At 37.8% G+C, this 24,943-nt stretch overlaps 1 protein-coding gene across 1 annotated transcript in view; it reads left to right on the forward strand.

Annotated features, from left to right (window-relative positions):
- Positions 1-24,943, forward strand: part of LTBP1 (latent transforming growth factor beta binding protein 1) — a 187,520-nt gene that overhangs the window by 21,020 nt on the left and 141,557 nt on the right. The window contains exon 2 of the mRNA XM_009880398.1: positions 13,307-13,482. Within this exon, the coding sequence (XP_009878700.1) occupies positions 13,307-13,482 (176 nt within the window). The remainder of the gene's footprint in view (positions 1-13,306; positions 13,483-24,943) is intronic.

The raw sequence follows: 24,943 nt of genomic DNA on the forward strand, positions 1-24,943 counted from the left end.
GGCTGCTCAGGATTTGTAATTCACAAACCAGCTGGCACCACAGAATAGGATGTTTTACAGGCCTTTATCAGTTATCCTGAGATGGTACTGAGTTATTTTGCTTATATTCCTACCATGACAAATTGTCTCAGTAGATTTTGTTTGCAAGTTGTATATGTGTTAGTATGTGCATAAGGTTGTTTGATCTGTTTTGTGATTCAACATATGTTAGCCTATGCAAGTACTGTGAAGAATCAGTTTTGTGTTGGTTTTGGCTGTAAGTTGTCAGTGTCACTCATCTGATTTGAAAATATAAATTTTGAGATTTTTTTTTTAAGTAAGATAGCTGTTCTAGTAACAGAATAATTTTACTGTAGAGGGAAATACTGTATTTAGATTTTTGGTTTTCATTAAGTTAACAAACCTAGATATATCAGATGCTAGTTAAAATTATACCATGAACTAATGAGTTTGTAGATTTAAATTGCACATCTGAATTGTTTCATTGTAGAAGGTGAGGAGGGCTTTTATTTCCCGCTCCCTCCCCAAGGAAATAGCATAAATGGTATGCCATGAAAACCTTCTGGAAAAAAAAATCTAAAAAAAGGTACTTTTAGGAGTTGTTTTTTTAATGTATTCTTATGTTTCTAGGTTACTGTGGTGCTTTAGCAACTTTAACCAACTTAAATTATATGTATTGATGGTATTCTTTAATTTGATGTGTTTATTTTTTAATTGATTGTGTGTGCAGTTCACTAACTAAATAGTATGTTATTTCCAGAAGCACAGTCTGCTTTTTCTGGTTTGCTGAGCAGTCACTGGGTGTTTTAAGATAATTCAAATTAGTCTAATATCCTTAGGACTTCAAGCATGTATTTCTTTGAAGTCATTAATGAGGAAAGACAAAGAACTCTAGCAGATATTCAATTACGAAGCACGCAAATCAAAAGAATGTGAGAAGAAACTTCTAAACTGAATCCTAAGGATGTAATTTCAAACACCTTGTAACCTGTCCTTTTTATTGTTTAGACTCATTGGAATGATAGTATTCAGCTTATGTTTAAAAGGAATCCCTTATGCAACAGGGGGGAAAAAAAAAAAGTACTGTGAAATGTGGTTTACTATTATGCCTGTGTGTAACACACACCTGTAAGTCACAAACTTCAGTGAGTTACAATATATCCGTAATGTATTGTATGAAAATCTGCGAACTAAAACCAAGGACTGGGACAGTATAAGAAAGAAGGCATGTATAGGAACTGCATTTCCTCAAGAATCACTCTGAAAAATATTTCTTATAACAAAGCTCGTAGTTCTACGGAAAGCAAAATTTTACATGTAGAGTAAGAAGCAAAGTGAATTTTTGAGGAGAAATCGGAGACATCCTTAAAAACCAGAGGAATGCCTCACAGACTTCAAATTTACCTACTGCAAATAGGAAAACAAGCTATTCCTAGACCTCTGGAATGCAGTCTGGGCTTTTGGTCAGAGTATTTTTTTTTTTTTTTTAAGTAGGCAAAGTGGTTTAGAATAGGAGATCCAAGTTCTTCCAGACATTGTTGGTTCAGCCGTATGTCAGAAATTCTTCATAGCTGCTTTCTTGCAAGCTGAATTGAACTGTAATTTGACTTATTTTTATAATAAGGAATTAGATTGCTTTCACGTACTTTATCCTTGTGTTGATCATGGGCTGCAGTCAGGGATACAGTGTTCTTTAAGTTTGTTTGCATTTCAAAGCCTTCCAGGGTGATAAACTTGGGTTTCAGGAACCAGGAGGAATCTCTACTTTAGCACTCAAAGGCAGGGTAAAGGCTGCTGAGTGTAGCATCTACGGGTTTTAAGTCCAAAGGTGCAAAGCTGTGTTTGACAAGTAACAAAGTCCTGGGATGAAATGACAGTCAGCAATGAAATAAATGAGGGTTCTGCTGTTGACTTCAGTGGAATCAGGATCTTATGCTAGAGTCTGGGGAAACAGATGGTATTAAAACCAGTTTAACTGTTTCGGTATTCTTTTGCATGTGTACCGAGCACTGTACAATCTTAAAACCTTTCACTGTTAAATACTTTGCAGCATCTTACTAGATTGTGATGTAGATCATCGTTTTACAGATACAGAAGTGGAGAGGAGAAAAAATGCCTATTCTAAACTTTTTATGCTCACATCTCTGTGGAATAAACTGTATTGCTCAGTATAGCAAGATCACTAGTGAAATTGAGATTTCAAACAGTTTAGCTTTCATCATTGACCTTGGTGTGCTAGATAGGCTTACCTTCTACCTAATTATTTTAGAAATAACAGTGCATCATTATAATAACTATGGTATTCGTTGGGCTCATTAGCAGTGGAATGATGAGTCACTATTCAGTTGAAATCTATGCTCACCTTTAGCCCTGTAATTTTTGCTGAAAATCGTGAACCTTTCTCAGACAAAAATATTACTGTCTTTATATTATCTGGGTTTGCTTTCTGAAAGATTATTTCAACACTTAGTTTTCAAGCAACCAATCTTCTTCTAGTAGGATTAAGTTAAGCAAGTAAACGAGAAAAAGCCTGTTTTTAAATTTAGATTCTGTGTGCTGTTCTTAGATTTACTTGCTGTATGAAATGTTGTAGTGATCTATATATATGCCAGGAGTTAGTGTTGATGTACTAAACTTATTTTTTCTTTAATGTTTGAAGTTAAAAGGTATGTATTGTGCCTCCTGATTCTGGGATGGTAAGGCAATAGAGATATTCCTAAAGTGCTGTTCTTGTTAAGCCTTAAAGCAATTAGTCATGTGGGTAAAATAGTCTCTATCTATTCTTTATTATTAAACAAGTGGATAAATAGTGTTTTGGTGGGGTTTAATTATTTTTTCATGGTATCTCTAATAGATGTATAAATAAAGCGTGTTGATTTTTGTTGATCTGTTGTCAAATTCTTTGTTAAGGTTCTATCTGCAGAGGAATTTCCCAGGTCATGAAAGTGAATTAATGCTTTATTAGTTCCATTAGCTTTACTCGGTTTTTAGCTCTGCTGAAGTGACCTTTTTACACTAGGGATCTTGTACGAACATGAAAAGGATTAGAGTTGCCTTCTCTTTATCTTTTTAAGACATTATACCATGTAGGCAAAACCACAAAATTTCCCTGAATGTTATTTATCTGAAAATCCATCATGATGTAAATATAGTTATACTGCATCATATGTATGCGGTTTTAATGAACAAAAAGTTATATGGCTGAATCATGGACCTGCTGGACTGTGTCCAGAGGAGAGCCACGAGGACGATCTGAAGGCTGGAGCACCTCTCCTATGAGGAGAGGCTGAAAGAGTTGGGGCTGTTCAGCCTGGAGAAGAGAAGGCTGCGGGGAGATCTTACTGCGGCCTTCCAGTACCTAAAGGGGGCTTACAGGAGAGCTGGGGAAGGACTTTTTACTAGGGCATGCAGTGATTGGACAAGGGGGAATGGCTATAAACGGGAAGAGGGCAGGTTCAGATTAAACATTAGGAAGAAGTTTTTCACTTTGAGGGTGGTGAGGCACTGGAACAGGTTGCCCAGAGAGGTTGTTGATGCCCCATCCCTGGGGGTGTTTAAGGCCAGGCTGGACATGGCCTTGGGCAACCTGGTCTAGTGGGAGGTGTCCCTGTCTATGGCAGGGGAGTTGGAACTCTATGATCTTCAAGATCCTTTCCAACCTAAACCATTCTATGATTCTATGAATTTCAAGAAACAACTAAAATTCACTAAGAACTGTTGGAAATTGCTGTCCTCTGATCCTGCATGAATTTACTACTTTAATTACTTTGAAATTTTTTGTGTGTGATGTTATGTTCAAACTATTTGTAGATGTATGTCACGACGCTTTGGAGGCTCCTGACCCCCAAAGTTAGACTCCTGGTAAATGTTACTGCTTGCTGTTGTCCCCCTTTTCCCTGGTTCTGTTTGCAAATTGAAGCAGTCCGTTTTTGTGATGACTTAAAACAAAGGATAATCATTATTACTCAATTTTGTGGTATGAAAAAATAGATCATATGATTTGTTTATCTAGTTCAGCTAAGGAAGTTGTACATTTGAAAGTTTAGATGTTAAAAGTGTTCTTGACCTAATATGAATATTATTTCTAGCTTCAAAACTTTTTGCCGCTTATCTTTTCACCATCAGGGGTACAGCGCAACATGTACTTCTGGCTTTGTCTTGCATCACTTCCAGACTTCCCAGATGTGGCAGGGAGAATGCTGTTGTTGCATCACTTGAATTTAGGTGGCCACTGTGGAGGACAACTTGGATAAACTTCTTGGTTTTGCTTTTTCTCCCCTGACTCCCCATCTTTAGGATTGCTAAATACTGTGGCATAATTTAGTAAGAGCAGCGCCTGGGGTGTTTCAGGGAGTGTATCCTCTAGCCAGTACATCTGTCAGAGCTTCTTGCTGCTGATTTAGTATACCAAAAAGAGCTTCTGCTGAAAAATACATGTACTGAAGGTGGAGTCTGGATTTAATCTTGACATTTTCTAGGCTTGTCTGTTGTAAAGTATTATGCATTTTATGCTTTTTGCCAAGTAAATTTAGAAAGACTTCAGTAAATATGATTAAGATGGTTACATCTCCCCATTCAAACACATGAAGACATAGTTTAGTCTCATATAATGAGCACATAGCACTTTTTGTGTATAATACTTGGGTGAAGTCAGGATCATACTACATCTTCTAGTAGTTTCTTATATATGAAGTCAGTGTGCATTACAGAGGGATAAAGTGCTCTGATTTGCATGCTTGTTGGCACTTCCTCGAGAGGAGAGAATTAAGGTTTGTTCATGTTGTTTATTATGTAGGAAACTGATATGCTTAAGCACAGGGATTTGAGGTTTTCTTCTGTCATCTCATAATTGCATTTGAGATGTGCTTATCATCCATTTACATTGGAATCCTTGGAAACAATTGTGATCCATAATATCTTGTGATAGTTCTTTCCATAAACCGATTCTGCAGTATGTGGGAAAAGTATTTCCTTTTTACTCTAGCATTTATTGTATTTTATTTTGAATTAAGGGTTATTCTATGTCTTTCTGTCATACATTCCCTAAAGAATTTTCTCTGGAACCAGACAGAGTCTGGCTTTTCCCTGCGTGGGCACTTCATGGACTCTCTTTTAGCTTTGTGGGTATCAGTGCCTTTAAATGTCTTCCTTGTTATTTTCCCTCAGCTCTTTACACTCAGTAATGCTTTGAGTTTTATCTTTTGATCCAATTTTGTATGCTGGAAGCTTTCACCAGGCTGATGCTAGAGTCTCTTGGTTGGTTGGCTGCAGTCAGTGTAGGTATCAGTAATGTGTGAGACAAGTTCTTGTTGCTTCTGATGCACGTTGCCATGTTGATCAGTGCTTGATTTCATCTACAGTCCAGCTACTCAGAGTCCTTCTGTCTTCCTGGCTAGCCACTAGTAATTGTCTTGTCTTTTTTTTGTGCCTTTTCCTCTTTGTACATAAGTCTAATTTATAAACAGGTTATAAACCTATGATGTATTCCCTTTTACTGACCCCTTCTGAGAAGCTCTGCTTGTACCAGCAAGGTCATGCTTTAAGAACACTTCCTAGACATAACAAGCTGTAGTGACAAAACTTTTTGGTTAATCCATTTGCATTTACACAAGAACTTGATGGTGTAGTTACTTGCTCATTGAATTATTTTTTTATACTCATGACTTAACCTGCCAGAATCTCAAAGGGAGACCAAGGTTTTAGGTTCTTTACTGCATACTTACTTTTAATTTCATTATTAGTTTCCTAAACGACGGACTTCTGCTTAATTCAGACAAGGCCATTAGTGTATCCTCAGAATGAATTTATCTTGTGTAAATATATGCTTGCTAGTCTTGAAGACCAAATTAGATTTGAGGGTTTTCTGAATTACTGTGGCAGAATTTCAGATAATTCTAAGTTACTTATTCAGCAAAAGTGAGGTATTACCAAGCCATGTATGTGTTGGTAGACTTCAAAAGGATACGTCCAAGAAAAAACAGTGTATCTGTTCTGTCCCATATCTTACCCCATTTTAAGCTTGCAACACTCTTATAATTTAGGGTTTCTTAGTAGTCTGTTATAAGATAAGTCTTCAAAGTCTTCCAAATTTCAAATAAATTATATCAACCAAATGGGCTCTTTGTCTGCTGTTTTGTTTAACATGCCCAAGAATTTGAGTAGATTAGAGATGCATGGTTTTGCTTTGCAGCAGCTGTACTCATTTGCCTTTATTGTATAACATCAATTGTGGGAGTTTACATTTCTATTTTTAGTTGTCACTTCAGCATACTTTTCTAATACCAAAGTGTGTCTCATGGGTGGACAGATTAGAAATTATCACTAGTTAATGAATCTTTATCAGAGTAATTTTTTTATTGTTTGGTGTCAGCATAAGATACAGTAACATATCTATCATAAGATATTCAGTAACATGCCACTAGACCGATGAAAACAAAAGTGATTTTTCTGTACAAAATGTAATGTGAAACAGGGAAGGGATATAGTACGTTAATTTTACTAACAATTATGTATTGTACTTGCTCAGAGCTCTGGTTAAGTAAGCCTGCCGTTATCTAGAGAGTTTCATCTTGACACACTGTTGTAACATAGCGAATGACTGAAGGACAAACTTTTAATGCAAATATTTGTGACCTTGGCAGCCACTCTTTTAAAAGCTGAATTATCGATGAGTTTGATACCTTCCCTGATTTCCAAAAGACACTGAGGAAGTATCTTACATAAATGTAGTATTATCAAACATAGTGTCCTGGAAAAAGCAAAACAGAACCAAAAAAATCAGCAAAAGTAGGTCAACAAGAACAAGTCAGCACTGCATCTAGGTTTTTTGTTTCAGGGTTGGTGGGTTGGGGTGGTTGTGTGTTTGTTTTTTTTTGTTTGCTTCCTTGAACTTTGCCAGTAAGAAGTGCCTGACAATTTGAAGGTGTGTGTATGTCTGAGAGCCTGTACAAAACAATCTGCATGTTAAATTAATTCATCTGGATTCATGAAGAGCTTCACTGGTTAAGTGTTGGTGACGGTATGCATAAGAATGAATCATTTGTAGCTTCTAGCTGTTCATCTGGTGAATGGTGAAAAGGGAAGTTTCTAAGTTGCTGTTACTGTGAGACTACAGACTTCGGTCTGTTTCTTGTTCATAGTTGTCTCATACTAGATTTCTCTAGTCTTCGTGCATACTGTTTCCTTAAGTGTTGGTTTACTTTGAGGGTAGTTAAGACTTAATACTCTAAAAAAATTTTTTAGATTTTTGTTAGTTGTATCTTGATGGCACTTCGGGAGAGGGATAGAACAAACTTTCTGTGCTCATTCTAATGAAAAGATCTAGTAGGCAAGCCTTCCTTTTTCTCACTGATAGAATTGCCATTTACATAATTTCATTCCTTTTCAGAAGGAGTATTCTTCAAATTTAATCTTTAATTGCCCTGTTATATGAGAAATACTTGTCTGCTGTTGCATAACTTGAAGAAACCGTAGCTTCCATCAAGTTGTGTGACTGACTGAGCATCTGTATCTGAATATTCAACCAACAGATACATTTCTTCTGCTGTAAGACCTCTTACTACTTTTTGCCATCTAGGAAACGAATCATTGCTCATGATTTGGGAAAACTCAGTGTACCTCTTCTCTTTAGAAACCTGGAAGAATGTTCATAAATTTACACATTTCAGTTTATTGTGTTGTATGCAGAAGATGGAATGAATCAATGGAGTTATAGTTGTGCTTAGTTTGAAAACACTCTTGTTTTACAGAGCTTTAGTTCAGCTATTACAGGAGCTTATGCTGGCAAAAGGTTTCTAACCAATAAGCAATTCAGTTGAGTCTGCAAATACAGGGCTAACTTTATTAGCAAAAACTTAAGAGTAGGTAGTCCCTGAAAGTGTCTTTAACAAGGATTTTACCACAGAAATTACATTTAAGTTAGGCAAAACTGGTAGTTGTGGATAACAGTTAATGTTTATATTTTTGTGGGAAACTTTGTAAACAATTTTGATTCCCTGTTTACCTTTTTTATCACAGAATGGTCAGGGTTGGAAGGGACCTCTGGAGATCATCTAGTCCAACCCCCCTGCCAGAGCAGGGTCACCTACAGCAGGTTGCACAGGACGGCATCCAGGCGGGTTTTGAATGTCTCCAGAGTGGGAGACTCCACAACCTCTCTGGGCAATCTACACCTCTATCTTGGTGTAGATTAAATATCTTAATAAAGATTTACAGTATTACTTCCTTTACAAATCAGCCTATTATGATCAAATAAGATCTGGTCTATGGTATGAATAACATCCTTATCTTTTAAAGGGGCAAAAAAAGTAAAAAATTAATAACTTGAAGATATTTGAAAACAAATCAGTCACATCCAAACCATGATCTGGGAGAAAATGTATCACAAAGATACAAAGTCAAGGCAAGTTTATAATGAAAATATGAATGCAACCCTAGTTATTCTAGAGTAGGTAGGTCTCAGTGTTTGTTTTGCAGTGTTTGCACTACATGTCAGGGACAGGATATTTAATTATGCATTACAAAATACATCTTTGTATGTAAAAATCCATTTTGTGCAGAATTTTTGCAATGGTGAAAAGAAAGAAAAGCTTGAACGGTTCCTCTCTTTCATCTTTTGTGACTGGTAGGACATTGTGAAATAGGCCATGTTTGATTAATGTTGGGTATCATAATGTAAAGGGCTTTGAAGAAATCCCATCTGTTCATCATCAGCTGGGAAGTTAAACTTTTTCATGTATCTTAAAAAAAAAAAATATCAGAGCAGCAGTGTAAGGAGGAAACAGCTGGCAAAGGTCAGACTGAACTAGCAACTGAATTTTAATAATTTACAGGGTGGGGGGGATTTAGTTCTATTTTCATGCCTTTCAAGCTGTCCTGCATATTTTCCTTATTATCTCATAATTTTAGAAAATGCTGGGTTTTCTTCTCCTTTTGACTGTTCATTGTGATCTTGAGAGGAGGTAGTGAAGAAGGAATTAATTTGTAGGTTTGTATAAAACAATTGTGTTAGCAATTTAGACTTTTCTTTTTTAAGTATTGCTAGCTAGGAGCCAAGCATGGGAGCATCAGACTTACAGTAAATAAAATGAAGAAAGCAGCCTGAGTCAGGCTTGTCTTATTTAGTCTAGACAGTACTTTTCATGCCAAACGTTACTAGTCTCATTTCTGCTTGCCAGAGTTACTCTGATACATTGCATTCCTGGATTCCTTTTATCAAGAGAGCGAGCTTTCTTTTGTGTGATAGTTAGCTGCAAATGTTTGTTCTCCCTCTGCAATGCTGTTATAGCCTTATATGTATTTATCATATTGTTTGTTTGAAAATGCAATTAGACGTTTGTTTGTCTGCCTAGTTTATGCTTCTGCAATGGAAAGTTTTTGTCAAGTTTATTAAGTTAATGTCAGTTTTGACCATTTAATTACAAACTACCAGATAAATTAGTGACATAAGCCTGTGTAATGCAAAAAATGTTGTGTAGTCTTGGCTGTTTCATGCAAAACTTAGATTGGAACTAACAATTGCATCTTTTTAATTAGTGTTACAGGGAGCATTAGTAGTACTTGACTATATTGTATTGCAACAATGCCCAGGGGTTCCACAGAGTTGTGCAGTGTTCAAACATGCAGTAAGCAATGTTCTAAACTTGGGAAGCAATAAAATGCCTTCAGTTGTGGTGATGGTTGTTATTAATAGATAAGAACTATTTCTCTCAAGTATAGTGCCCATAAGTTGATGAGTATGTCTTTCATTTCTTTGTTTTACATTATAAAAACCTAGTTTAGAGTGTCTGTGGCCTACTTGGAGTATCCTCTTGTGGGCTGTGGTAGCAAGATAGTACCAGCTATTCCTCTTGGCCTTGAACCTTGACCAGTGTTGTGAAGAAATCAGTCTATCTTGCTGCTTACTTTTTAATTTGAATATTCCAACAGCAGGAGTAGGTGAAAACACTCCACTCAGTGCCTAACATTGCTACCCTAGTGTATTCTGAACAGAGATTAAACTGCCTGGACCATTTGCCTTGGGACAGCTGGATGAACCTGAGAATAATAGTAGGCTTAGCTTTTGCTTTGTGCCAGGGGACCCAGCACAGGTGATGTCACTGTGGATGTGGCACCTGGGCCCCCATGAAAAGACAGAACCAGTGTGAGGGGTTCAGGCAGAGCTCCTGAACTTGGCAGAGGTCACCCTACAGGAGAGGGAAGAAGCAGTAGTATTCCTGGGCTGGTAGGAGGGTTGTTTGACAAGCTGGCACCAAAAGTCATAGCAACAACCACTGCTTTTTAGAGGATTGGGAATATGTTATAGTAGAGCTGTTAAGGATAATTTCCAAAAGCGGTCAGTAGGGACTGGGGTGATGCTTGTTACCAAACTAGGCCTGTTTCCTTGTGACATTTTACATTCATATTAATAATTTTCAGTGCTGACATATTATTTGCCTTCTCTCTAAGGATCAGGCTCTCTTCTGCCTTCTGAGGTCAATTAGAAGGGATAGTTCTGAAGACTTCTTTCACAGGGATCAATACAAAGAAAAAGAATTACAACTCGCTGTGTTGCTGAGCCCACTAGAAATCCCATCTTCCTATTTAGAAGTCCTGCAGCACTGAAGGACCCCCTATGTGCTGGTCTAGGAAGAAGAAACCCAGGTCTTTCACTGGTGTCTGTACCCAGGCTGTTGATAGCAGAGCTACGTGACTGGTCTCATATAGCTCCCATTATGTAGTTAGTAGTATCTTTGATTCTAGTGGAAGATGTGGTATCTCAGTTAGCTATGCAATATCCTTTCGACTATGAACTAACATTTTTAAGAACTAGGTCATGTTGGGAAGAATTTGAATATCAAAAGAACAGTCAGATCAGATGGATCTCATAAATGCTTTGATGTTTGACCATATCAGCTCCTACTGGAACTGCACTGGTGAGGAAGACCAGTCAAGCTGCTCAGATGGCTGGCAAAAACCTGCTGCCATTTAGCTCACATCCTCACTAGCATTGGATGTCCAATACCAGGCAACTTTTAAACATTTGGTGTACTTCTGTGTGTACCTATAGGTACAGACAGGCACTTAAATGGCAGCATCTGTCTGTGTTCAGTCAAAGAAGATAACACCTTTAAACAAACATATATATAACTTCTAATAGATTGCTGTAGTATCAACTTCTGTAGTATTTTGACCTCTGTTGTCACGGCGTGTTTACACATCACATGGGAAGAATTCAGTATAGACCCTCTTATGTCCAGGTGCAGAAATGGATGTCCTTATACATAGGTGTCAAATGAGATCTGCAGAAAAAACAGGTTCTACAGGAATGATTGTAGTAACTCTTTAAAGAAATGAAATTCATATGTAAGCAGTACTGAAGGCAATGACTTCAGCTTTATCGCAGGTTAAAGTCTGCCTGGTGATACTTTTTGCCAGATTGTGTTGAATTCTCAGCCTGACCTATAACATCCCTGAAGCTTCTCTTGATCTGCTGGTAGGAAACATAAAGACAACACAAAAAGTACAGTATTCTCTCTTAATCTGGGGAAGTGACTTTTACTGAATATAATGAGACTGTGTAAGCACTGTATTAGAAAAAATTGACTTGGAGATAGTCTGAGGAGTTATGTTTCTGTTGTATGGAAGTCCTAGAATGTCTCTGTTAATGAATGCACTTTTTCTCAGACTGATCCAAGTTAACAAGAGCATCTGTGCAGGACAAAACCCCATTGTCTGTTCTAACCACAAATCCATTGGCTACAGCAGTTACTAAGCATCCTCAAATAACACGACTAAGGAATCAGGCATTGCTTTGGAGATAGGGGCTGGCTCAAGCTTCACATGTAGGAAAACAATACAATAATCATCTGACTTCTCACTCAGCTGAAATTTTTCAGTCCCACCACTGTGGGGAAGTGCTGCTCAGCTGTCCTCTGTGATACAGGGCCCATGCCTTATTCTCAGGGGGCAGTTATTTACCTTGCAGAACTGTGGCTCTGAGTGATGGTTGTTACAGGTCCCGTGACTCTCCCATTTTTCCACTTTTGCAGACTGAACTTATTACAGACCCTTAGTTGAGAAGAAAGTGAGGGAGGCTTACAGCATCCCACTCTTTTTGTGACTTCATCTGAGCAAAGGACAATGTAGTCCTTGTAGCCACTGTTATTAGGTTAATAATTGATACTACTCTCTGAGGAATGTGTATCTCTACTGTGTAATCTACATTAGCTACGATTTCTTGAAGACTTGCTATTAGTAGGCTTATTACTTGAAGTTGTGCTATTGTTTGTTACGCAGTGGAACTCTGCAGCCTAGGGCCCCAAAGGCGCTCACAGTTTCATTGCATGTGGTTAACAGCTGCGTGATTTGCTCCCTTGCTTGTTTATTGCTGGGTAACACTGTGGGAGAGTGAAGGCCAGTTTGTCTGTTACTAAAGAAATGGTTCCTGCTGCTGGTGGTGGCAAAATAACCATGTTTTCTGAGAAGAGAATTTCTATTGAAAGTTGGTGATGTCTTGTGCAGCGAGAAGCTGAGATCTTACTGAGGAATCTAACAGTACACATAAGGAATTGGGATTGGCAGTGAGAGAATTGGTGAGCTTGAAGGAATCGTCTTGTTTTAACAGGAAGGGGAGATAGTCTTGCTGTGAAAGAAAGCCATGTGGTTATGGAACATTTGTCAGAGATATTCAATAGTGCAGACAAAGAGAAAGTGGTTGGGGAAAGGACCGTGGAGCTGCAAAACACAGGCAAACCTTCTGATGAGATGGGAAACGGGCTGAAAAAGGGGAAGAGGAGCAGTGCTCTGCTCTATGGTTAAAAGGGTATGGTGGGGAAGAAAACAGGGTTTCTGGGAACAGAGGGGGAAAGTCAGCTGGGCTTAGGTTCTACTTTTAACATAGCTGGTGTGAAATGGCAGTTGTAAGAAATAGAGAAGAAATGCACTGCTGCTTCTCTGACCAGTCTGCAGAGCTCCTTGTTCTAACAAAGTTGAGCTCCAACTCAGGATTTTGAGGAGGACTTTTTACTGTTCCTCCCTGTCTTCTGACCTATCCATGATACTTCTGTTGCTATGTTGAAGTGATATAATCCCTGTAGTCTTTATTTGTTATGTGTTTGTTGAGCTGACAAGACAATGAGAATGCTAAATGCGTGGAAAATCAGGTGCTTAATTGGAGGCTAGTAAGTTTCCCAAACTGTATTTTGAGAACTTGGAGTACAGATGAATTTGTCTTTAACTTTTTACCAATAGTTTCTAAGTCTAATTTATTAATTCTTACATCATTCTGTCTCTTCTGGTTTTTTTGGTTGTTTTTTTCCTAAAACAGGATGATACCCCTTTCGTCTCAGACATTGATGATGAATCTTCATCATGGCCAAACACAGGAATATGTGATCAAACCCAAATATTATCCAGTAAAAAAAGTGATTTCAGGAGAACAGTCCACTGAGGGCTCATTACCACTGAGACTGGGCCAGGATCAACTTGCATCACCTTTTCATTGTGAGTACAACTGCGAAAAGCGTACTCCCTTCTTTTCCCTCCAAAAAGTCCCCTCCTCCCCCCCTTTTATTTCTTTTTTTTTTTTTTTAAGATCTTGAAAATTTCTTTTGTTCACCTGAATTGCATTAACACTTTGAGACAGAAAATGGTTAAAATAATTAAACATGAGATAATTCTTAGATTAGCAAATACTGCAAGATTCTGCATCCTGTTGAGAGGCAAAACAGATTTGCTGGATGAAGGAAAAAATTGAACCTGATTCACTGCTGGAATCTTCTAATGCTATTTCTAGATGATAGTTTTTCCTTCAGATAAAAGGTGCTTTGTGAGCACTTGCTAGAGTAGGCATAACCCTGAGTATAGTCAGCATAAGATGACAGTTCCCTTTACTTTAGTATGATGGATAGCCTTCTTGGAAAGCTGGAGTCCAGGATTTTTCTCTATATTTAATTTATTATGTGTTTATGAACTTCTGGACAGTATGGAGGCTTCATGAGTTTCTGCTTCGTATTTATATAAAAAAAGGATTGTGTAGGTGCCCAGCTTGTGGCCTTGGCTCATGCTCCATTGTGTGGGGAGCTTGAGGACAAGTTTTGGCTTAAAAGATTAAGAGCTCAATGAATTATCAGTTATGTATTAAAGAGTGTCTGCTGGCTTCATTTGGATAAAAGCTCCTGCAGTTAAATAATGGACTGATTAACACGGAGACCTAAGGTACTTGCAGTCTCCTGACAGGCTTCCTCTGCTGTAGCACAGAGAAATACTTCTGTGAGTATCTTTGCATTTCTGCATTGCACATCTTTATGGTCTGTCCATTTATACTTAAATGTAACCCCCTGCTTCCTTTTCCTCAAGTGTAAGTTCATCAATGGGTAATTAGAATCTTGGCCCTAATGGGAAGAACAGGGGGCAGCCAGAGGTCTTTTGATTAACAGTTTGGGTGGTGTAGTATACTGCATTATATACCTTTCTCAGAAACTTCAAAAAGATATTTAATCACATTTTCAACATCAACCAATATTCCCTTTTGCAAATAAGATACCATTGCTTTTCTTCCAACCATTTTTAATTTTCCTTTGAATAAGATATTAGTGGCCACTGGGATTGGATTGTGTCCTTCTCTTCTGACTCATGCTAGCCAAAGAGTATACAAATCCCATGTTGTATAGTTCTCCCAGTACTTGGAGTGACTGTTGCTTGTTGGATTCTGCCCAAAAAAATCTTCTTTGCCCCCTTCTTTCAGGCTGTTTGAGTCAGTCTGCCTTAGATATATTCAGTGTTGCTTGCATGTACCAAGCTGTCACTAAACAAATGGGTTGTGTGAGATTTTTTTTCTTCTATCGTTGCATGGAGTTATTTTTCCTTATGCTGCTCTAAGACAAAGCAGCCAGTGCTTCTAGCTCTTTCTAGCTTATTGAAGCTCCTCTGTTAATTACAGTACTCTGAGAGACATGACTGGGAGAAGGAAAGCCAGGAGCTGAAGACACACAGCATTTGTTATCAAATCCTAAGAAGCCCCTCAGTGAGTGGTGCATTAGTAAAACATTCTACCTTTATTGGAAAGTGTGTGTATATATGTGTATATATAGCTACCTATATTGGACAGTTCCTAAAACACCCAAAGGACAGATAGTTAAAACAGTTTTTGTGGCCTGATAAGATCAGCCATGACTTAAGTGTTGCCTCAGAGGTAAAATGCAGGACTAAGTCTGAGGCTTTGTATGGTGTTGAAATTTCTGATACTGGGCTTTTGAGCAGTTTGAAAAGGTCACTTAAATTGTTTTGCCTCAATTTCTACGTGAGTCAGTGATTGCAACTTCTGATGAAGCAGTTTAGATACCTGTCAGTACAGAGTGCAGTTTGAGTTGTATTAGAGTTTAAGATTGTATATCCCTAGCCTCAACAGGAGACCTAGAACGTGGCCAGCTATATCTATTTAGGGTGGCTTCTGGTTTCTAGAGGTGCTGGAATGGATTCCAAGGGTAGAAGGCTACTTGTTTCCATAAAAATTGAGTGTTAAATTTCAACTGTCAGTATTTTAATGTTAGGGCAGTTTGAATTAATTACACTGAGGCAAGATTAGGATGTGAAACTTCATGTCAGGTGTTCTGTGGTGACTGCTGATATGCGGTTCTCAGCCCTGTCTTGAACTGAGGGATGAGTGCCTTTGAATAATGCCATGCTTATGGCAGGGTTGACATTCATTGTCTAGTTAATATAAGGAAATTTGTGAGAGTGGCTGCTGATATCATGTTTTTTTGTCATTGCTGTTAAATGTATAATCTTGTTTCATGGCAGAGCCTCTTATTTCATTGAGCAAAGGAATCAGTAATGGCAATGTGGAGATAATTGAAAAGGAAGAGGGGGAAAAATGTAATAATTTTATTAAAAAGTAAAAGCCAGAAAGTTAGTACTGAATACTTTGACTTTTTTTCTTTCCTTATCACTAAATATTTTTTTTCAGGGAAGAGAATAAGTAGTAGCCAGATAATACTTGGTGGCATCGCCCAAGACTTCATAGTTATCATTAACATGGTGTGCAAAGCAAGCCATTCTGTTTTGGTTTTTTTCTAAGTGTTTCTATGCATTTTATTTTGAATTATTAACACCATGACAGATACTGGCATCTGTGAAAGATGTACTCCATAGAATAAATCTGTTTTTCTAGCTGTAGCTGCAAATCGGTGTTGATTTTTCTGCTTACAGAGGGTTTCAGTCTCGTGACATGACATGGATAGACTTAAAACTGCAAGAAGTGCCAGTTCTGAGATACCTTTAGATACAGGTCTGTCCTGGCAGGGGGAAATGAGATGTGGGCTAATGGTGCTTTGGGAGGAAAACCACCAACCCTGAGTAGGTGCTCCTGCGCATCTTCTGATTCATAGACAGTCAGTCGTGTTTGAATATTCTGTTATAGTGCTGCCAGATCAGCTTTTGGAGATACTAGAGAAAAAATGTTAAAGATTAGTCACATTAAACATTTTTCAATTAAAATACATTTAAGGATCCACCTGAAACTGCTCATCAATACACCAGATAAGTGTTCCATTTTGTTTATAGCTTTCAGAACATGCAGTATATAGTAGTCTTATTAAAGACAGCAAAATGGTTTATTCTTTTTGCCTTTTAAACTGATTTTTACTGTAAAGTTATGTATCACACCAACAAAGCTTGAAAATTCAGTAAGCCATCAGGGTTACAATAATAGCATTTAAAGTCACCCTGGGATGTAAAATGCCATTTCCTGCCAGTAGCCATTTCTACTGTCAAGCATTTTGATCTTTTGTGCTGTGTCCCAAGACTAGCTAGTGTAATTAGGCATTAAGCTCACATAAAAAGTTTAAGTTCTTTCATGTTAAATTTGTAATTCTTATTCATTGTACCTAATGGGGGAGGCTGTTGCAATTGTTCATAGTGATTTTTTTAAAAATTTTTTTGTTTCATTTAAAAACAAAACAAAGAAAAAAAAAACCACCCGGGAAGTAATGTTAGAGATCTTGAATTAAACATTTTTTGAGTTCGCTGACTCAATTGAATTTTCAGAATGGTCACAATTTTACTGTTATTAATTCCATCTCCTTATGCCTAGTATTGTAATACAGTTTTATTTATATGGCCATATATTGCTTTATTCAAACTGCTCATACCACATTCAATACAGAAGGAGAAAGAAAAATCAGGGCCCATAAATATGCCATTGTATAATTTTGAAGTGTTTGTCTTTAGAGCTGAAATGCTATTGTTTGCACCGTCCTAAATCATCTGTTGTTAAAGTTATTACACTCTAAAGCGTCTAGCTGATTCTATTTAATCAGTACACTGATATATTTAAACCACTACAAATTAATCTTCAGGTAGCTTTGTGCAGAATTAGCAAATACTTAAGGATAAGGCTTTGGAAATTCAGAGCCTTCTCAACCAAATGAAAATAGCTTGTGTTGGATAGACTAACAGCTGCAGAGAAAATATAAATATGGTTTAGCACCAGCAGGAAGATTGAACGTATAGCGATGAAAATAAGCTTGTAGTAGAATTGATATGATCAGCAAAGAAAAACTGAAAAGGATGAGACGATGTGGATCTCAACGTTTGTAGTGTAAGCATTAAAAATACTTTGACATGTAGGTGAGGCCAGCCATATAGCCTATCTTATGTAAGCTCACCACGAGCTCTGAGTAATTCTCAAGGGATGCATTGCTCTCTTAAAAGTACATGCCAGTACACTTGACCTGTAATCTGTCTGATTATTTGAAACCTCAGGGTTAATAATCCTCTAAGAGTCTTAACAGTAGCAATGGCATCAGCACAGAAATTTCAACTGTAAAGTTCTGTTCTCAACCTGGTAGTCTATAATATAAATAGTAAGAAAATGATACTTCTAGTAATTTGGGTACATCTACTTCAGAGTAACCACTAGTCAGAGTGAGCTGAGCATGGATCCCCTAATATATCAGTGTTGATCTCCCTGGTTTATAAATGTAATGCTGAAGAAAATTAGATGAAGGAATTCCTTGTTTTTTTTTCTATCAGCCTAAAATGTATAAGGATATAATAATGAGCAAATTCTAAACTGAACATGTGCTTTCTGGAATTCTTTTCAACACAGTTACTGTCAGAACTGCTTATTATACCAGTAAAAGGCTAGGATATTCTCAGTTTCACTCTATCCACTTCAGGTGATAAGCGATTCTTCAGAAAATTTATTTCATCTAATTTTCCAGCCTGAGGTGGTTGAGGGCTAGTTTTTGTGGCGTTGTGCATTTTGCCCATCGAGCTGAAAAAAGTAGAATTTCTGCTTCTGAAGTCAGTTGTCCAGTTGTCTTGGAGTTTGTGTTGCCTGCGTGTGTAGGACACTTTTGCACATCCCTCACTGGGCTACAATTCCCCATATGTGCAATGATGATGCCGCCACTTCCCTCTCTCAGTGGCATGTTACGAAAATATATTAACTTTAGTGCCTGAGGCAACCAGAAATTGCACTAAAACCAAAAGAAGGACTCAAGAGTAGGTATAGAGTGCATTACCCACAGCTGGAAGGTAGTAAATAAAGCATGTGTTTATATAACAAAGTTATCCCAAGGATAAATATATGTTTAAGAAGGAAAATGAGCCTAATCTGTTTATTCAGGAAGACAATATGGAATGTGTGTGAATTTTGCAATTGAAGTTGCATGTTAAGTTTATACAATTAAATAGTATGGAAGACTTTTTTTCCTTTCTTTTAGGTGGATGGTGGTTTTTTGGTCTTCACCAGAATTCCTTATAAAATGCATTAAGGAGACTTCTTTCTATTTTAGGTAGAAAATGAAAACAAGTATTGAATTTAAGTAATACAGGTTACATAATAGTTAGTGAAGACAGGCTTGTACCACCCTACTGTGGCTTAATTTTGTGTGTTGTGACTTGAAGTTAGACAAGTATGTGTGTGGAGGTATTGGACTTCTAGAATCTGCACATCGTTCTGTGGGCAACACTTGAATCCTTGTGTAAAGATGAAACTGAAATGATCATATGAAGGTTGTGTAACTGTTCTAAACATTGATACATCCTATTGCCTTATATTTTACAACATAATTTTACATATGCATACATACATGAAATAAGATTAATGTGGAAGAAAATGTCCCACCATTAAGAATTGTGATATGTGGAATACTCTATTGAAATTTTGGCATAACAATAGCTTTCCTCCTATTGGAAGCATAATATGCTGTTAACTTAGAGAAGCTCTTTTTTTCAAGCTCATACATAATTTACACATGCTGGTTTCACTGATGACTTCATAGGTTGATTTAAGCAAAAACAGGTGTTGCTTTGAAATTCCAACTTAAACTATTTTTGTCACATTGCACCATTCTGACTTCACTACGTGACACTTATATCACAATAATAGTATTTCCTCATCAGTAAGTATGGGCAAACAGCTGTAAAATACAAATGTTTTACTGTTTAAAAAAATGCATACAGAGATATGGCATGTTCCATGCAAATGCATCTGTATGATTTGATATTCTACCACTTTTCAGTGTGTGTTGACACTAGGCGGGGGGAAAGCTCCCTCGGGTCTTCAGTGGGTCAGATATTTTTTCTATGCTTCTTGGTATTTGTTTGTGGAACTGCTCTGCATAAACAGCAAAATAATTCTCTCACTGGCTTGCCTTAACTAGAGCATTGCATTGCATTTGTTTTAACTTCTGCCCACTTAAATATGTATGGATAGTAGAGTTGAACACTGGCAACTTTTCTAAATAGAAGTTTGGGGAAATTTGGAGGTAAGGAAGGGATGTTAAGGCTATATTCTGATTAAACAAGGTATAGCCAGCAGAGTGAGGTGAGTAAAACCAGAATGAACAGTTAGACTAACAAGCAGAGATAACTGAAAAATCACAACACAGTCTATTTGGAGGGAATATAGATTCAAATTTACTTCAGTCACTCATGAGAACTGACATCTGTGTCTTGCTCCTGAGGTTGTACATAAGCAAACACAAATAAGGGAATGGGGTAAGTGTATAAATAAATGTCTGGGACTCTTTTGTTTTGTTTTCTCAAATGCAAAACATTTGGATGTGTGTTCAAAGCCTTTGCTCCCCTTCAAGAGATGAGGGGGATTTTCCAGAGACATTCTGAAATATTGAAAAAAATAAATTTGGTTCAGCTAGAGTCAAGGTCAAACAATAGCATAGCTTTTTTACCCATACTGCTATTGAAAGGCATGACAGTTCATAATAGCCATTTAAAGTTTGCATTTGATTCCAGTGGGACTTGCAAGCAAGAGGCTAACCTCCAAATATAAATTAAGTGGCTTAACTAGATTCACACTAATGCAGTTAACTCTATCAAATCAAGCAGCACATTTACTATGCTTTTGCTTTAAAAAGTAGAGTGACAGATTCTGGAAAAAAACCCAAAACTTTTAACCAATCAACATACTTTATTTAGCAATTATAAAAGACTATGGAGTTCTTTGAAATCCTTGAAGACAGAACAACTCTATATGAATACAAACTGCTTCTCTCAATATACAATAGCTGCAGGCATTTTAACAATACCCTTTCAAGATGTTTCTGTGTTTGTTTGTGGATCTATGAAGTGTTCACAATTGAGGAGGCCAGTAAATCAGCACCCCAAAAAAGCACTGCATTTCTCTCTTTGGACTCCGAAAAGATTTTATGGCCACTGAGCTTACCAATAATTGAATGTCTGCATGACAGGCAAAGGCCACTGGTGCTTTTATAGGAACTAATTTAAATGTTACATTCACCCCAAAATGAATGACCCTGTCTCTACACTTTAAAATATGGAGGCCAAGACTGATAAATGGCAGGGTGGGGAAAAATGTTGGAAAAACAGATTGGTGATCTGGCAAACAGAATTATAAAATCAGTTCAAAACGTGTTTTAACTAGGGGAAAACGCAGACTGAGACAAATGCATCTCAACTCGTGTGATGAAAGAGAATTGGCTCTGAAACCAAAGATTTCTCAAGAAGAAAAAGAGAAGAGGCTTTCCAGAAAATTCTGCAGGGGAAAACCTCTATGACGTGTTTGAAAAATAGTAATTGAGCTGGATATAGAGACCACTCCAACCCACACAATTAAATATTAAAAGTCCCTTAGCCAGGCTAACTCTAGAGTTGCTTTGATACAAGTCTTGGATACTAAGAACCAATTTGGTTCTCATTGTTGCAAGTAGCTAAGTCTGGTTTTACTCACAGGAGATGTGAAAGTGCTCTTTTCTGTCAGTGCTGTTCCCCATGCCAGAAGGAACGAACAAATGTTGACAAAAAAAGTACTGCAAGAAGGTCCTTTCATACCCATTGAAACAGATTTCAGAGTCAGTGACATCCTTATTTCTGTCGTCGTTTTTTCCCCCTTCAGAAAATTAAAGGAAAAAAAGATCTTGGCTTCATGCAGTGCTGAGGGAGAAGATTTTTAATGGTGATTCAGCATGCAGAGAGGGCGATGTTCATTTATAACTCAATTCCATGACGTTCTGTCCTTTGTCACTGTTTACAGTTTGTTGACTTCCTTAGTGCTTTTCAGTTGCTTCCTTTCAGGAAATGGAATGTTAAGTGAATATACTTAGTAAGATAACATCAATTTAATTTTTATTCCCTATTCTTCCTGGAGATGGTAAGCACTATTAGAGTGTTGCACCTAAGACTTGGTTTCTCATTTGAGAGTCACATACCCTGGGAGGGTGAGACTGTGTCTGTCTCAAATTTATTTTCTGAAGAAATAATACTCTTCCAACTTAAGCTTATATTACTATCAAATGTAAAGTCTGTTGTCTTGATCATGAAAGGAGTATAGAAAATTACCTTAGGCAATATGCATCATTTCAAATGAGTGTAATCAGGTGGGAATGAGTCTTATAAAGGCCTAATCCAGACCCTCTTGAATGAGTCCTGTTGATAAAGTGAACAGCAGCAGTTGTATTTAGCTGGTAATACTAAAGTATCAAAGACACTAATAACCTGCATTCATCTGTGCTCACCTGAGCTCCTGTATGGCTCTAAGTTTATGTGTGAATATGCTGACTTTGCTATCTGAGCGTGCAAGTCCTGCAGTAGTACCCGCAGTAGCCTCCATCAGCAGAAAATTGGTTATGGTGGGCTGTGAAGTCATTACTACTTGGTTACAGCTGAGATGAGCATTGTGTAGAATGGTTTTCTGTCCTAGACATAAAGACAATTGTTTGTGTCTAAATGTGGCTTTTTGGCTTTTGTTCCCTTATCCCTCCAGTGAAAGCCTTTTGGGTCCAGAGGCGCTTTAGGTGCCTAGGAATCTGGATAATGTGAATGGGAATTAAAAAAGGCTTGTGGACCTGAATCTTGGGCTGGGTTGCTTACAGACGGAGTTGTCTCCAGCCCCAAACCTGAAGCAAGGATGTGAACTTTCAAGCGTAAGACTCTTGAAGAGCTTGAAGTCCTGTTTCGGAAGTGCTTCACTCTGAAGAAGACAGGTCATGTGGGTGTTAATATTTTGTTTAATTAGCACCCAGACCTGCAGCTGAAGCACTTGTCTGCCTGCCTATCCATAGAAGCACAGTCAACTAAGCCTTGTTAAAATCTCCTGAAGGATTAAGCTCCCTAAGGAGCACTATAAGTGTAGTCATGGTGGGGTCTGGAGCCCAGCTGTGGTAAGGAGTTGCCTGGTTCCTCAAAGCAATGTGTCTGAGCCCTAAAAGGATTTGAACTAAGTAGTCTTAGGTCCTCAGCGTTTCCTGTTTAATGGGTTGGGCACATTCCTGTTCAGTGTGCTGGTTAGGCTGCTTGCTCCATGCAATTAACTTCTCTCATCCCTTGTACAGGAGACCTCGGACTGATTAGTGGTACAACTCAAGGCTAAAATTTAAGCTCTTTAACATCATATCCATTTGTGGATCTAGTCTACATGTAATACCTGTAAAACAAACAAATACCATATTAAAAGAATTACCTCCCAATAAATTTAATTGAATAGAGTTGAGACTATTCTATCAGACAACTCCTGACCACATTGCAGTGTCTAAATTATTTCGGTTGGTTTCTTTTTCTGAAACATCCTAAACTATGTAAAGGAAAATGATAGTTTTATTTCTCACTACCAACTATTGATTAGAGTTTTAAAAACTGCTTTAAATGTAGCAAATGGCTGTAGTTCAAGATAGGATGTTTGTCGCCTCAGGATTGCATATAGAGAATCTTTGTAGTGGTAAAAAAGACAAGGAAGACAAAAGGTGATTCATAAAACTTGCTGATAGAGATCCTGGATTTCAAATCTGTGTGTGATTTGTGTGTTATCCACTTGCGTAGTACAAAATGATTGGAATTACTGTGAATTCTTCTGACTTGCTCTAAAAAGGTACCAGTAAGAATTTATTGGCAAAGGGCTTGTGGGGGCCACGTAAAAACAACTATGAATGTCTTTCAAAATTATGTCAGCACTTGTGCCTGCATGTGCTCCTTTGATGCTAAAGTGACAGCCATCCATATAAAAGACAACACAAGAAGCCTGTGTTGTAGGCAGCAGAGAGTTTGTCAGAATCTGCCAAAATTAATGAAGAAAACCTGCTTGAATGGAGCAAGGTTTTCTGTAGTAAATGACTTCAAACAATACAGTTTACCTTTATCTCTATCTTAAACTGAGATTAAGAGAATTGAAGAGTGGGTTACTTGCATCTCCTAGAGCAGACCAAAAAAAATGCTGTGTTTTAGGGATTATTTTTTTTTTTGGGGGGGGGGGGGGGTGATGAGGAAAACAGCAAAAGTCCTTCTTCCCTCTGCTGTGACAGGGAGGAAGGAAGAGATTGTATCCCTGTGATAATCAGGAAGAAACAAGGTTGTTCCAGACACCTCCTTTTCAGTTATCTTCTTCCTTACCTTGGAAGCATGAGGTCTGTTAAGGATGCTGAAGAGGCAAGCAGGGCTTAAAAAGAGGGTAAAGAAACGAGAGTGCAATAGAAGCAAGACGTCTGGGAGCTCATTTCTGACTGGAGGGAGAAGACTGTGGTAGGAGCATCTAAACAAGACAGAAATGATGTCATGATGTAGTGACATGGCTGGTCAGAAATAGGTGTGTAGAGAAGTGTGTGTGTGTGTGTAATAGCAATAGTGGCAATCAGAATGGCAACAAAAAGAACCTCTGGACATCACTGTTCAATTACTGTCGTAATACGTAGCTGCACCATGTTTTGCTCTTTGAAGCCCCATTGGTTTGCATAAAGGCAACAGAACTGAGTACTTGAAAATTGACAAAATATCAAAGGTTAAGCTTTATTAACTAATGCAATACCTGTAGGATCATACAAATGCGACAAAAATAAGGAGCAACAAAAATAACAAAAGGTAGAAGGAATGCTGGAATTAATTACATGTCAGTAACGTGTAGCTATAGCTGTCTAGACCTGGTAAACAATGCAAAGCTTGACATACTGCCTTCTTTTTCAAAATGTTTGACTTGGTGGGTATGCACACATACCTTGCCTCATGCAGCACGGTGGGGAGTACTTTTAAGCATCAGAGAAAGCATTGGATCTTAGATGAAATAAAGCTGCATCATCTTATTTTTAATTTCATTGACATGTCTAATTTCTCCCAGTGCTTGTGACAAAAGAATCAGGTGTGAGGTGTGCAAGTGTACTGTAACAAAATTTCTGGGAAGAGCAAAGATGCACTGCCCTACCTGAACCTGAAGACAGGCATTACATAGTGAAGCAAAAAATGAAATCACCCAGCATCTGTGCCTTACCTTTTTGAATACATGTAGCTTTCAGATTTGTTTGTGCTTGTGACTGTTACAGAAAGAATAAGGCTCGTATTCTGCCTGGTTTTCAGATAGGTGAGGTTTGAATGCAGGAGGTTTGAATGCAAAAGGCTTTATTCCTATGCTCAGAGCAGAGTAAGGGCTGAGTTCAGTCCTGCTAAGGTTGTATAAGCAGCGTTCCATATTTGCTTCACTGGGACGACACCCATATGA

Source organism: Charadrius vociferus, unplaced genomic scaffold (genome assembly GCF_000708025.1).
Source record: "Charadrius vociferus isolate BGI_N301 unplaced genomic scaffold, ASM70802v2 scaffold62, whole genome shotgun sequence".
Taxonomy (NCBI): Eukaryota; Metazoa; Chordata; class Aves; order Charadriiformes; family Charadriidae; genus Charadrius; species Charadrius vociferus.